Source organism: Malurus melanocephalus, unplaced genomic scaffold, assembly GCF_030028575.1.
Source record: "Malurus melanocephalus ecotype Western Australia unplaced genomic scaffold, MMel_1.1 scaffold_94, whole genome shotgun sequence".
NCBI classification, from domain to species: Eukaryota; Metazoa; Chordata; class Aves; order Passeriformes; family Maluridae; genus Malurus; species Malurus melanocephalus.
Genome location: NW_026623326.1, coordinates 264,177 through 279,469, shown reverse-complemented (window position 1 = coordinate 279,469; position 15,293 = coordinate 264,177). Strand labels below are relative to the sequence as shown.

The 15,293-nt window shown below is 43.7% G+C and overlaps 1 protein-coding gene across 1 annotated transcript in view; it reads left to right on the top strand.

Annotated features, from left to right (window-relative positions):
* The first annotated feature begins 10,881 nt into the window (after window positions 1-10,881).
* Window positions 10,882-15,293, top strand: part of TFCP2L1 (transcription factor CP2 like 1) — a 30,536-nt gene continuing 26,124 nt past the window's right edge. Inside the window, exons 1-2 of the mRNA XM_057368536.1 lie at window positions 10,882-11,044; window positions 15,140-15,291. Coding sequence (XP_057224519.1) covers window positions 10,983-11,044; window positions 15,140-15,291 — 214 coding nt within the window. The 5' untranslated portion in view covers window positions 10,882-10,982. The remainder of the gene's footprint in view (window positions 11,045-15,139; window positions 15,292-15,293) is intronic.

Genomic DNA, 15,293 nt, shown 5'->3' with positions numbered 1-15,293 from the left:
AGGAGGTTGCCTTTCAACCAGGAGGCTGTTAAAATCCATAAATGTTAGCATGCTGCAGAGTAGGGAGCAATCTTTGCCCTTTTAGAAAGCTCACCTGAGACTTCTTTTCTAGCTTTATAATGCCACCAGTGAACTGCTGGAACATGTGTGRCCAATGTGACCTCCAAAAGCCATTTAAAATGTTCCCTTTCCTTGCCTGAGGGCCCCTGKCTCCAGAGTTGAAGGGTTTCTTCCCTCTGCTTCTGGAGCTCAGGCTGCCCAGATTAAATMATGTATTGAAAAATTCCATAGCAGCTTCTGACCTCAATGAATAGCACATTCAAGGCCACTGGAAGGCTCTTGCATTTAYGTAGTTCAATGGTTTTCAACCATTATTTTTATTTCCAGTAGAGGTGGGAATCCCCAAAAAGTCACATCCATAGCCTGCTGGCCTGCAAAGGACAATCACATTCCTCAGGAGTGGAAATAACATCAGGAGCAACCTGGGCCCTTGCAGGGTCTCTGCATCACTGGTTGGAGTCTGCTGCAGCATCACCCCCTCATCCAGGAGAAGCCATGGGATTGCATCTGCAATTGCTGGCATCTAAATCCCCACAGGTGAGGAGCTGCAGAGGAAAACTCCTCCAGTCAMATCTATCCATGCCCTGCTGTGTTGGGCTGGACCTGGCAGAAATTCGTCAGGCTGGATCCAGCAAACAAGGGATGAGCTACAGCAAAGGAGAACCCACAGGCTGAAACTAAGCCTCCAGCAAAGGGGTGACAGCAGGAAAAGTTACCTTTATTAAAACCTTTCTTTTGACTGAAAGGTCACAGTCTGATTGTTCCCAACTCCCTGCTGTTGAGCTGGGATAACACCTGGTGTGCCACCCACAGCCTCCATCAAGAGACATCTTCCTGTATCATCCTGTTCCTTTCTGTTTGATCCTTAAGATTCTTAAGGAGGCCATCCCTCCCCWTTGTAAATATTATCACAATGTGGCTTTTTTTTCTGGAAATCCCCCTGGATTCCAAGTCACACTGTACACTGCTACCAATGGTATGGAYAGTTTTTCAATGCAGTTTATGCTTGCATTGCTGGATTAAAACCTCATAGTTTTACTCACTACTAAGGTTAGGAAAATCCAGGCAAGAAACCTGCAGGAAGAAGAACTCAAGAATAATTTATTTTATGCTTTCGAAGAAAAAAAAGCAGGAGGCAGGTATAATGATAAAATCTAAATGCTAGCCACTTCAAATAAATGGAAACTATTGAAAAGCAGCTATGATGATTGGATATAAATCTGACTGCTTGACACTGCTAAGTAGTTGATGTCACATTGGGTTTATTCTATTAATTTATCATTAAAAAACGGTGCTGTCCCACCATTAATGATCTCCATGACTGCTACTGCTCACACCAAGTGTTATGAGCTGCACACTGCTGGATGCACTCAGCTTCCCCCTTGCTGCTACCACCTCACTTCTGTTGGTGTCAAGAAAAGACCCTTCCCTTAGCTCTTTATAAACTGTGACCAAATTTCTTAACCTTGTTTGGATAAATGAAATCAGATGTTTGGCAGGATTTGTCTGATTCATCTCTAGTGTTTATAGCAGTGGGATCTCCCTGGCACAATCCAGGGAATTTAGGCTGCTGTGCACCTTATCCTAAACAAATATTTATATTAAGTCAAATAAGGAAGGCAGAGATACATGATAACTACTATTACTTTATCCTATTTCACACTAGTATTTATATTTTTTACATCTTTARTCTATCTACAATTACCTGTATTCAAGACCACAAATTTCTTTTACACTGTGCAAGACGTACCTATAGCACAAAAACCTCTTGATTTAATTATTCTGTGGCAACACACTTGTTTATCTGATGCCTTATAAACAAGAGTGGTTATTCCATTCCCTGCTCAGGGTCAGCTGAGAGCAAATCCACATTGTATTTCATTGTCAGAGGAAACCATGTCCTGGGATGAGCCAGAAAAAACATTTTATAGACAAAGTAAGGTTGCATTTATATGAACATGTACAGGTTTGAGAGTAATTTTGTGTCATCCTGGTTCTAGAGAGGGGAATGAAGATGGTTTGTGTGTTAGACTTTTAATCAGTTAATTGATTGCCAATTCATCTGAGGCAGTTAATAGATCTGGAGAAGCTGATGGCATGTCTCAGGACATAATTATTTCTGCCATTCCTTCMTCGAGCTGAAACTAAATGTTGGTTAATTGGCACTGATTGATTAAAGTAGAACAATAGAAAAAACTTCCTCTGAAAGTCTGCGCTTGTCTCTTATATGAAATACARGGCTGCTTCTAGCTTGAGACAGAATCCTACTGAAAACAACAGTTTCTGCTCAGTATAGTGAGGTTGGATTATACCCTTGGTATCTGTTGTCTCTTTAGTGCAACAGCTGTTTGAGAATCAAACCTAGAGGAGGTAAGAAATGGGTAATTTTTGCCATGCTGTAGCGAGCAGCACTGAATACAGTGCATCTGAACTGCTGCTGACCTCCTGCAACCACATMATGGGAAAAGCTACAGTAATGGCCCCCAGGAGGGCTGTGCAGTGAGGTTAGTTATTGCACTAGGAAAACAAACCCACAAGCCTTCTTTGGAAGTGAAGATGTAGCAGTTCTGTGCTTTGGTCACTGGGATTGTTTTATTTTAGGGTATTCATTACTGTTTGTGCCCTCAGATGCTACCCCATTCCTCTCTGGGAAGTCTTTATCCACAGCACAAGGGTACCTCAGTGGGCAGGTGATTTGTGTATTAAAGAGACTTGAAATCGGTGATTTGTCTTAAACAATCTGGAAACAACAGTGTCCTAACTCACTGCCTTGGTTGCGTGGGAATATGCCAAAATTGTCACATTTCTATTGGTCTCCCAAAGGTTATTATAAAGTCATATCAATGTACCCACTGTTCCTGCGGAAAGATAAAATGTCTAGGTTAGAWATTAGGGTATTAGGAAAAGATTCTTCACCAAGGGGGCAGCTGGGCACTGGACCAAACTCCCCAGGGAAGTGGTCACAGCACTGAGCCTGACAGAGTTCAAGAAGTGTTTGGACAATGTCCTCAAGCTCATGGTGTGACTCTGGGGGTGCCCTGTGCAGGAACAGGAGCTGGACTCAARGATCCTTGTGGGTCCCTTYCAGCTCAGGATACTCTGTGATTCTGTGATTCTTATTCCACCYACATGGTTTTGACATTTCCATAACTCCACATTTTTTTGTTAAAAAATTCYTAAGTTTATCCCTGGATGTGTAAGAGGAAAGAGAAATCACAGACTTCAGTACTACATATCCCACCTTGAAAGAGATGACTTTTCCCTGGTCCAACGGTATGACTGCTAAGGAGAGCTGGACTGGGACTCATCTCCCTGGGATTTATTCACACATCCATCACTGTTTGGTGATGCCAGTTTGCCCTCAAATTTCCTGCAATGTTAGATGACTTGATCATGACGGGATATTGGCACGTGTAAGGCGCATCCACACTCCGTGCCATCATATGAAGTTACTACAAATGTATTAACTCACTAATACAAATGTGTTAACTTACCCCACAGGACTTGCAGAGACAAGAGGTGACACCTTATCAAAGCAGGAAATCTGGGATATCCTGGGGCAGAAAGGAAATAAATGCATTTGTAACTAGCAGTAGAAATCACTCTCTACTCACCTCACCTTACTTTACCTTACCTTGCAGAGAACTCGGGAGGTTTAATTATTTCACTTAGGAATTGCTGTGCAAACACAATAAAAAAGAGTCTTAGAATTTGTTTATAAAAATTAAGYGAATAACATGTTATTAGAATAATTGTACAAATTACTGTCATTGCAAAATTGCTTTAATGTATGAATATTCCAGTTGGGAATAATTACAGTCAGACTACATGTAGCTAATAAAAGAAACCACACTCTTTTCCAGTCCATCTTCTTCTTAGTTATGAATTTGTTGTGTGAATCATCTAACTAGAGCATTTCTACAAGAAAATCTTCATTTGATAGAAGCTTTACTTTGAAGCAAAAAGAACAAATATTATTATTATTATAATGATAATAATGTCAATGTTTTCTTGTATTTTGAATTTTTAAGCATAGTGTTTGGGAAGGACTAGTGAACTTGAAGCTGTAAGTTGTGATTCTGCTGAGGTACTAAGCATTCTCTGAGGGTTTATTGAAAGGTGTTTTGAGTACATGAAGGATCTTAAAAAGTTGTCTTCCCAAGGAATTTAAAATGTCTCTAAAGCATTTCAGGGGAAATGAAAGACTGTAATGTATTTCATGCTTTGTACTGTCCTACAACAGATAAATGCCCTGGGGTGGAACATTTGAGTTCTTTCTACATGTTCAACTGTGTCTAATAATTATCCTGGAATTATTTCATGTCTGAGGAGTTTACATTGGAGAGGATGTGTCTACTTGACACTGTTACTTTGCCAGCTCCAGATTATAAAAAAAGCCTTTCCTCTAGAGTTAAAAATAACCACTTTTCAGCTGGCTTTTGCACAGAAGTCTCTGTGGGGCAGGACAGCACATGCAGTAGAGCAGCATTGTAGATCTTTTACCATGAGTCCCTTAAGGAACTGGGATGCTGYGGATATCCCACAGTGCTCAGGCATTACATGAGTGGTAAAGACGTGGACATTGCCTTGAGCAGGAAGGGGATTGTGGGGGCATGTACACTAAAACCTGTGTCAGGACCACAGTACCCCTTGCAGGATTTCATAGACTTGTTGAAATGTTGGTGGGGAGGGAACTCTCCAATCTAAACTCCCCCTCAAAACAGGGCTGGAGCCTACACTGGATTGCATTTAACCATGGCTCTGCTGCCGCAGTCTTGAACACCTCCAAGGATGGAGATGCAACAGCTAGTCTGGTAACCTGTTCCWGTCCTCTGGTGAAGGAGTTTCTGTTGATGCTCAGTCTAATCTCCAAGTGACAGCTTGTGGACATTGCCCTGATCACTGCTGCTAATGAGAAGGGTTTGACCTYATCACCTTTTTTAATGCATTTGCATAGCAGCCTGCTGTTAGGACCTATCTCAACCTCATCATCCTCAGACACAGCAAGCCTAATGCCTTCAAGCTCTCCTCACAGAAGTGCTCTGTGCCCTGAGTGTTTCAGCAGTTCACCTGCTGGATGCTGTCCAAATTCTCCCCCTTGAACAGGAGGGGCAAACACATGCAGTTCCGCCAGCACTAAGGAGAAGGGGCTGATAGCTTTCCTTGATCTCATGCATTATGAGGAACAACTTGCYTCATTTGTGGCTAGAGGGAATTGCTCTTTTGTACTTAATCTTTCAAGACAACACTTGGGTCCTCCTCAGCAGGGCTGCTCTGCAGTGAGTTGGTTCCAGCCTGAACTGACACATGGGGTTATTCCAGCTTGGTGCAGTGCTTTGCATGGCTCTGTAAAACTCAGGGAGGTTTCTCTTGGCCTCAAGTTTCCTGAGGTCATGCTGATCAAAGCACTGGTGCTCAATACACCAACCACCCCACCCAGTTTGGTGGTGCCTGCAAATCTCTAGAGGGTGTCTTCTGTTTCTTGTTCRGGCTTTTAGGATTCCCTTTCCATGAGTAGAGAGGACACAGCCTTGGTCTGTGGGATCTATGGACTAGGCATCTTCTGGCACCTCTTCTGCTTTCACACACCCACTCCTGGCCAAGCTGGCTGAAGCTGTCAGTTCCTGCTGCAGCCTGGCTCCTGGCCTCTSCTTTCCCTGCTCTCCTCTCCCTGCATGTGCTGACACCAGTGTTTGGGGCAGGGTGGCAGACCAGGCTGGTGGGCGGATGTGGGATACACACAGCCATCATGGATATTTTTGTCCTAGCCACAATTTTTCAGCTGTGAGGTGAAGCTCAGGCAGGGTTGTTGTCAGCTCTGGGTGGTGGTGCTTCACCTCCTGCCACTGCTCCCTACAAAGCACCAGGCAGTGAGGTAACCCCAGCTCTGCCACCCCGGGGTGTGAGGTATTCACGCCACTCCATCCAGGACAGGAGCACACACGGTGACCTCAGGCAGAGGGACTGTAACAAACCCCAGAAGTGTTCTGGGCACAGCTGTTTGCAGTCAGTGAGTGTTGCTGGCCAGAAAGTACAGGATTACTTTTTCTACTGTTGTTCTTTCTTTTTTTTTTTTTTTTTTTTTTTTTTTTTTTTTTTTTTTTTTTTTCATGTGCTGCTTTTCTACTTTTTTTTTTTTTTTTTTGATCATGTGCTGCTTTTCTACTCATGCTGTTGGATCAGGAGTCTCTTGCAGCAATGTAAACACAGCTACTGTGTGTCCCCACGATTGCAGCCTGTAGCTCACAATGAGACAGCCAATGCCAAGAGATGTATAATGAGCATTTAAAAAGCACTTATTTTGTCATCCAATCATCCATCTTTCTCATTGTGTAAATATTTTTTTGTTTCCACAACGAAATGGCTTTAAAAGAAATGTTCACCAGGAAGAAAGAAAATTTTGATTCTGGTGATAAAATCAGGACAGTCAAAATGATTAATATGACACTGGGGAAAGCTCGCAAATGAGGCTTAATTTCTGTGGCAAAAAGACCTCGTGGATACATCAGTGCTATGTTGTGCYTGGAAATTTAGTGGCAGCTGGAAATTTGATGGTGACCTCTGATAAGTGAGAAAATGGTGAGTGCTTTAATGAATGACTTGAATAAGAAAATAAGCCAGTCTGTGTGGTATTCTTCCTGATATTTGTTTTGCTATTAAGTTCGGTTAATGTGTTTCTCATTGTATCATGATGATTGTGTTGACAGCACATCACGACATATGAGCATATGAGCATCAGGGCAGTTTGACTGTCAGGGAAGGGGATGCATTGCTTCACACTCACGAGGTAGAGCACGGAGGTGACTCTAATAAGATGGTATTTGGAAGYCTTTGGCAGGAGACGTCAGAGATTGTAAAGATAGAAAGAGTCCTGCTGAGCTTCTTTGCTCTCGTGTCAAAATGGCCACAGCACCTAAATGAATTCCTTTCTGTTCAGCTATTTTCTTTTTCTTCTTCCCCTTTTTTTTTTGGTGAAAAAAATGGTTTAGTAATTACATCTAGAAAATGGGGATGGCGGGAGGCAGCTTTAACCACAAAGTCTGGGAAAGTTACACTCATGGTTGATTACATTCATTTCACTCTGTTCTTAGTCTCTATTAACTTGCAGTGTTTATTCTGTGGCTCTTRTATCTTTGTTGTGAGGTTTAGGAACATTCCTTATGAAATGTTGATTTTCCATGTGAGTATTTATAGACTATGTTTGAGTCACCTGTTAATCTTCCTCTTGTAAAACCAAAATAATCTCTGTTTTTCTGTCAGCATAATGCACACTTTGAAGGCCTTGTTCATTCTCAGTTTTTCCAGTTCAGTGTCCTCCTTCTTGGCTTTAACACCACGACTACATTCATACTTCTGCTGGCAGCCACTGCCCAGAGCATCTGTTCAGTAGAGGGCAATGAGAACTCACCTAGGCTGGTTTCCATCTGAAAAGTGGACCAACATGGAATAGGTGAGGAGATCTTGACGGTCATTGTCCTGCCTGTGAGACCCTGTACTTGCCACTGGAAGCAGTCCCAACCCTGTCAAAGGCAAAACAATGTTTTTTTATTCAGAGCAATAAGGGCTGTATAAAWGCTGGTCCTTTCTTCATTCATAATATTGCAGTTGATTAAAAATTCAGATTTCCAGTCCTTTCTAGTTTCTGGTGCCTTCGTTGTTTTCCAGGGRAAGCTGAGCAAATTAGCCAGTCACAGTCCAGTCACTTTTATTGGTTATCTTGCAGAGCYTCCTTCAGTATAACTCCCCCAAGGATTCCCAAGTCAAAGGCTGTAAACGTGTGAGCTAAAATACACAGAAAGGCAACACAAAAGACACCATGCTGACTGTTTTTCCTAAGAGCATATTCAGTGCTTGGGTGAACATCTCAGTAAGTCTTCCCAAGTCTCTGCAGCTCATTTCAGATCCCTGTAATTCATCTAGACTCTATGATCTGTGCATCAGGAGAGAGATGGATTAATCCCTGAATAACCTTGATTAATGCCATAATGAACTAATGGCAGCTTTTGGAAGCTCTTCAATACAGTATAGCGTTCACCCTTGATCCTTTCTCTGGGGCTTTTTGAATACAAAATTGCTTAACTGATACAGAACATCTTGTTAGGCTTTCCAGAAGCAACTCAAATGTTTGTGGTAGAAGTCACAAGGTGTAGAGGTGGTTTTTTTTTTTTCCTTTTCAGTTTCGTGGGATTTAATTGTTTAATTTTTTTTTAAAGATCTGTAGCAATTTCTGCAGTGTTATCATGCTCACATCCCTTTAGCCCCTTGGCTAATGGGAACACTGCTCTTCCAGAGCCGAAATGGAACAGAGTATGTGACTGTATCTCAGTCACTTCACTGCAAATTCTACTGGTTTGGCTCCAGGTGCTGAAAAACTGAATAAAACCTCTCGACTCTCCAGTGAAGCAGATGAAAGATGTTTCCCACTCAGTGCTTAGCTAAAGGGATTGCAATGGACAGTGAAGCAGCACAATGAACTTTTGGACTGAAATCACTGGCACAGTACTTGGGTTTCCAGGTACAAACCTCCACAGGAAAAGAYAKCTATTTTTAAAATGCYTTTTTTCAACACRAAAAGTATCCCGAGGTCCCTTCCCTYTCCCTCAAGTAGAAAAATCCATCAAACAAAATATTCAATCAGCTCCTTTTAATCATATGATCAAAGTATTTTACCRTGGCAAATTGAACAAGCATGTAAAATGAGAGATGAAGAGCAATCAGCACTACAAACAAATTACTTTGATTTGGGAGGGAGTAGGAGAGCAAAGGGACGTTTGGGTGAGAAACCTGTGGTGSAGAAGACTTCTTCACTGAAGGGTTGTGATAAGGTAAGAGGAAGAGGAGATGCTGGGTGATCAAGGACCCCCAGAAGGGACCAGTGGATGATTTGACCRATATGATGTGGTGGGTTCTGAAGGTCAGGAGAAGGTATTTGATGCTGTGGTACAAACTTCTGCACCAGGGGGAAGAGCAGCAGMAGACCAGAAGACAGCTGAGATTTCTTTCAGGAGAGGTAGACAAGGAACAAGAATTTTTCTTCATCAGATTTGGCTTAGAAAGTAATGGGAAGGACAGGAACATTTAGAAGACAGAGCTGCTGCCAGAATCTCTGTAAAATTAATTAGTAGATCTCACCTCATTTTCTGCATTTATCAATAGGCTAAGAGAGGAAATGAGTGGGATTATTTTAAAGCAATTTTCACCCCAACATATGTACTTTCTAGAAAGATAGTAAATATAACATGCCAGACTTGATGGGATCCTTTGTTTCATACAGTGTGGCAATTTACTTTTATACTGGACTTTGTATTTCCCCAGCTGGTGCAGCAAACTACTTAAACTGTGGAAGGATATTTACTGTTTAGAGAAATCCTTGGACAGCTCAGCAATCTTTGCCTTATTTCTCTGTCCAAGAGCCATACACAGTCTTTGCTTAATCAAGGTCGCAGATGTAGTGTGTGCAGAGCTAAATATTTTCAAGACTATAAAAAAGATAACTCCAGCTATTTTGCTTTGTTAGAACYAGTGTTTGTCTAACTGCATAAAAACTGAGGAAAGAGAAACTAACTTAAAGTCACATTGATTTGTGCTATTTCTTAGTCTGAAATTAACAGACAAGCAGATATAAACAATGCATCTGAAAAAACTTTTAGACTCAGTATCTCTGTAAAGCTGTACCTTTCAGGTTACCTTGTTTTTTACCTTAAGGTATGAACAACCAATGCCTATAGTTATACTGCATCTGATTCTATTGGGCTCGACTTAACTATGATCTATAAATGCTATGACAATATCAATATTCTATAATCATAGCAGAATAGAAAATTCATAGGTCTGAAAAAWCTCATCTGACAGTGAAATCTGAAAGTGAATGCCAACCAACTACCCTGAGTAAAGTGCCTTTTTCTCAGCTGAAATTTGACCAGGAATCTCAGGGATGGGAAGCCCTCTCCTGAAAAAACAACTGATTGGAAGATGTTTAATGACTCARAGTAATTAAGAATCTGTTTCCACTTCTGCTAGTGGATAGACAATAGGAAATGACCAAACAGGGAGCTCCTCAACACTTTTGTTCCCCCTCCCCAAAAGATCAGACCAGAGAAGGATTGGTGGGATGGGAAGTTGCCTTGAGAGCAGGGGCTTAGGAAAATGACAGCTATGGGCAGCTTTGTGGGAGAGGATCAGGATCTGCAATTTGAAATGCAAAAGAAACAGATTTATTCATAATATGCAAGGGAGTCGAGGTAGAAAGGACAGGAGGTTTTCGAATGGGTTAGGGGTAAGTTTAGTCTTTGACGCTGCTCTCTTGTGCACGCACCTCTTCTGGCAAAATGTGCCTCTTGCTCTCTCACTTGGAAAAGACCCCCTGACAYAAAGGTCGCGTTGAAATGAGGCACGGGGCAGTGTAAGAGACAGCACTGAGCTAAATCCATCAGCTGTCGTTCATCAAAGAAAACAGGGACCTCCGAGGAACCTGAGCAGGGCTTTCACACCGGTGTCGGATGGGGAAGCTCCGTTTAAAACACCAACAGTTCAGAGCCAGGCGGCAGCTCCAGCACAGCCGGGGGTCGCCCGTGGTTGTCCCGGGGTTGTCCCGGGGTTGCCGCGCCCACCCCCCGGCCCCTCACACCCCTCACACCCGGCYCCGGGCCAGGCCCTTCCCCCGGGCCCGGCGCTCCGCCCCGGGGCTGCGCGGCCCTGTGCCCGCCGGGGGCCGGGGCTGGCGCTGGGGCGGGCCGGGGGAGGGCTCGCCAGGCTCCGGCGCCCCGGCCCGGCCAACCCGCGCCCGCCGGGGCTGAGCTATAAAAGCGCCGGGAGCCGCTGAGGCCGCGGCTCCAGCTGTCGGCAGCCGTGCCGGGCACCCCGGGGGTGGGCAGCGCGGCCGCCCCTCCGCAGCGCAGGGACCGCCGTCGGCCGCCCCCAAGATGCTGTTTTGGCACACGCAGCCGGAGCATTACAACCAGCACTCGACCGGCAGCTACCTGCGGTGAGTCCCGGGCGGCGGCAGCCCTGGCACGGTGTTTGGTGGGTGTTTGTTCGGTCGGGTGCCCCCGGTCCCGCCCGCTGGGTTTCTCGGCGGCACTCCCGSTGCCCCGCCGCGCCTCCCCGGGGCAGCGCTGCTCCCTCTGTCTGAGGGACTTCTATACTTTTTTTTCCTTTTTTATTTTTTTTYCCTTCGTTATTTCTTWTAGCGCCTCGTTAGGCAGCTCCCTGCAGCGCTGCCTTATTGCTTGTGYCGGATTCCCTCTTCTCCGGGCTGGGATAGCGCAGCTTTCAAGCGAGGAGGTGCGGCAGCGGCGGAGCGCTGTCAGAAATGTGCGGAAAACGCCTGTTGGCAAATTGAGAAGGCACCCAGTTTTCTGGGGATGGGATTTCTTTCTCTGCTTTTTGGGACGATGTGTGAAAAGCGCAGAATTTCGCTTTCTGAACTTGCCTAAACCAGCTTTTTCCTGCCTCCACACAGTTGCGTTCAATTAAATGTGCCTAATTTAAGTACAAGGGCTGCTAAACAATAGTCTGTAACATGTGTAGCACAAATCCGTGTTTCCTCCCTCCAAACGATGTCAAAGCAGGCAACTTTGGGAGTTCCCTTTTTGCTGGGTGCTTATGAATTAYTTGCTTTCTGAAGATGTAGAGCTCAGCCGTCAGCTGGTGTTGATTGCTGGACTGGGATTTTGCTGAATTGTGGTAGTGGAAAACCTGGCTGTGGCCCAAGAACCCTGACTTTCAAATGTACCCCCAAATAACCACTCTTGAGAGAACATCGAGTTTGTCTGGGGAAGCACTTCGAGCACAGATAGCGTGTCTCCTTGTAAGGGATGCATTATCTTGACTTCCTGCTGCCTATCAGTGTACGTGCAAAGGAATTTTATTTTGGTCTAAATATTAATCTCTCATTATCAAATGATACAATACTGGGAGATTCGTGCCTTCTGGCAGCTTTTCCACTTCTTAATACAAGATTCTTCGTCTCCTCCCTCTGTGTCAATAACTCAGTTTCACAACATGCATGTGGCAAAAGTCTTGTTCTCTCTTGCTTTGCGCCTGCAAATCTGATTCGTTTAGGRCAGTGAGAACGGTAGTAGCATCAGCTTTGGTGCTTGTGCATATTCTCCATGAGAGGGTGTTTATGTTCTGGTTATAGGCTRCTTCATTAACTCCATGGATTTGTAGCATGAGTGGTACAAGATCATCAGGTCTGGGTTAGGCTTGACTCCACAGTTTAAATTCCATTTAATGGGCCAGAAAACACATTAGCTTATTTTTGCTGGCTTGGTGCTAGCTGGGGGGGATAAAGGATACCTGTTCTATGAGGAAGGCTGCTGATATGGAGGTGACCTGTTGGTGTTTTAGAAACAAACTTAAGCTTTAGTGAGTATCTGCTGCTGGGACTATGGTGGGTTTGGTCTGGGACTAAAATCCCTAAAACGAGTTCATGGCAACAATGCCCTTAGGTGTTTCAGGGAAGGTTGGTTTAACAAAACTCTTGGGTTTTTTATGTAGAAATGGCTGGCTCTGGCCAATTTACTTTCCATGAGAATGAGTCAAGACATGCATTTCTAACAGGGGCATTTTTCTGCTGAGCTATGCCTTTCTGAAGGCTTTCCCTATCCCCTTGTAGTGACTGCACAAGAAACTGAAATAGTACAATACATTAAGTTGCTGTCAGAAAAGTTTGGATAAATTATACTTCACAGACATCAAGAGTTTTCTCTGTATCTGAGATGTACGTGTAAGTTCTGCTGTACCTCAGTGGTATTTGTAGCTAGAGCAAGATGATACTACAGAAAAATTCTTGTAAATCTTCATTCATTTTTAATGAAAATCCASTATGTGTTTTACTTTGTCCTTTTAGCTGACTGAACTCTCAGATAACTCTTTCTTCCCAGGTATGCAAACTAACTGTCGTTTATGACCAGAATTGTAAGTTTTTTAGCATAAAGGTGAAACTTGGGAGACTTTTGACCTTATTCTAAGTTCCAAACATGATAAGGTCAAATGTTTAAGAAGGTCTTGACCCAAAGCAACCATACCACAGGCCGTTAGCTCAGATGCTCTAGGAATAAAATTGTGATTAACTTGTGGGTGTCGTTGGAGCTTTAATATGGTGAAGCTTTCCAGAAACCATGTCATGGATTTCTCCATGCTTATAGTCTTCAGCCGTCAGACAGTTGCTCTGGCAGGTGTAAGGGGGCAAAGAACCTGATGTGTATTTTTTTTTTTTTTGTATTTAAATTTTGACTTCCCCTTGCCTAAATTTCTCAGCTGTTTCGGGTGACTAGGTGTACAGATTCCTCACCCCCAGCTGTTAAACACGGGCTGGATTTTGTGCACTGTTCTTGCCGAACTGCAGAAGTTTTTGGGAGCCAGAGTTTTTGACCTGTTTTCATCTGTAAAACCACAGGCATTCAGAGAGCATTGTGCAGACGAGCGGGTTGGGAGCAAATGTTGGCATCCGGGGTGAGCAAGATGACTCCAGAGTGGTATCAGATCCTGCATGTGTGTGGAGCAATGCTATCTATTTCAGAAATCTACTGCAGGCATTTCTGTCACTTCATTACTGTAGTAAATCATCTGCTAAGGAAAAAAACCCCTCTCTGTGGCAGCAGTTAGGCAAGCGCTGTGATTATGTCAGTAATGCCAGGAAGCAAATGGGGCTGGATGCCTTGGAGTGGGGATGGTGATAATATGGAGGGTGTGGGGTTGGAAAAGAGAATGGAAACAGGGATTGGCGTTTCTTTTCTCCTGTCTGCATCTGAAATGGCACAGTTTACTCTCTGGCTTTGTTTTCCCATAAATAGGAGTACCTGTGTTTGAAMCAGGTACTTGAGCAGTTTACGCTAAACTGCACCACTGTTTCACTGATGACCTGGGTAGCCTTCAAGGTTGTAGGTGCTATGAGTGGATCATTAACTGAACAGGCAAGGGAAAAAATTCTTAATGCCCTTTCAGGGTGCATGCCTGTACATGCTGGATAGTTTCCTTAAACCATTTTATGTATGGGATTGTCAAAAGAGCATAACTTCAGCCTCTGTAAAGGGAATCTCAAGTCTTCACACACCTGGAAGAAATAGAAGAGAAAAAGAATCACTTATTCTGAATTGTCGCTGTGTTCAGCATAATCCTCGTAATTTGGAAAGGTATTAATGATTGAAGTTGGTGGACACAGTGATCAGCAGTCTTAGTGGTATAGGAAAGGCTGATATGGTTCTTCAGTACCAGCCAGATTGAGATAAGGACGCTTATTCCTGACATCTCATTTTGTACTAATCAGCTGATCATTTGTTGAGCTCTCAGCCTTGCTAATACCAGTTCTGCTTGGGGATTAGTGTGGGTTGGGATCAGCTWGGAGCTAGATCAGCAGGCACGTCAGTGTCAACATCTTGTAAAGAATTAAGARCAGGGCCTGTGTGCAGGTCCTAGTGAAGCTGCTCCCATGCCCCTGCGTGTGCATTTATGAAGGTAGCCCACTGSCAGCTTAAGAGCTGTGTGATTCCTTGGGACCAGGTTTATTAGAATGCAGGGATATCTTATGAGTCAATTAATCCATGASTTCATGCCATTGTTTACCTGAACATCTCCTTTTTACACCAGAGCTGTGTCTACTTCTCATCCTTGGCTGCTACTTGAAGACATTTTACTAATCTGRCATTCAGCTGTGAAAGTGCCCCTTCTTGCTTTTTTTTTTCTTCTGAAAAGCTTTCATCTGAGAACCTGAGAACTCTTAAGCAAATGTATGTCCACAAGGATGAAGAATCTATTTTTGATATTCTTTTTCCTGATCAAGAAGACTACTTAACTGAAAAGTAAATCTGATTTATTTCTTAAAATCTTACATTGATTTTTCAGACATACTCTGTTTTGCCAGTGCTATGATATTTTGTGTGCAATGCTGATATCCTAGAGGCAGAGGTTGCCTAGTTATGTTACACAGGCCAAATTCTTCCTCCTTTAGCCATTTTAACCCAATGTTTCTCCAGACACTAACCCCWTTATCTCAGATCATGAGAGGCAAATGCAGATTGAGGCTGGGATAGTCCATCAAGTCTTTGCAGCTAACTGTATGAATTGTACATTGCAGAGATGTCCTTGCGCTGCCGATCTTCAAGCAGGAAGAGCCACAGCTGTCTCCTGAGAATGATGCCAAACTGCCACCCTTCCAGTATGTCCTCTGCACGGCCACCTCACCCGCCGTGAAACTGCACGAAGAAACCCTGACCTACCTCAACCAAGGT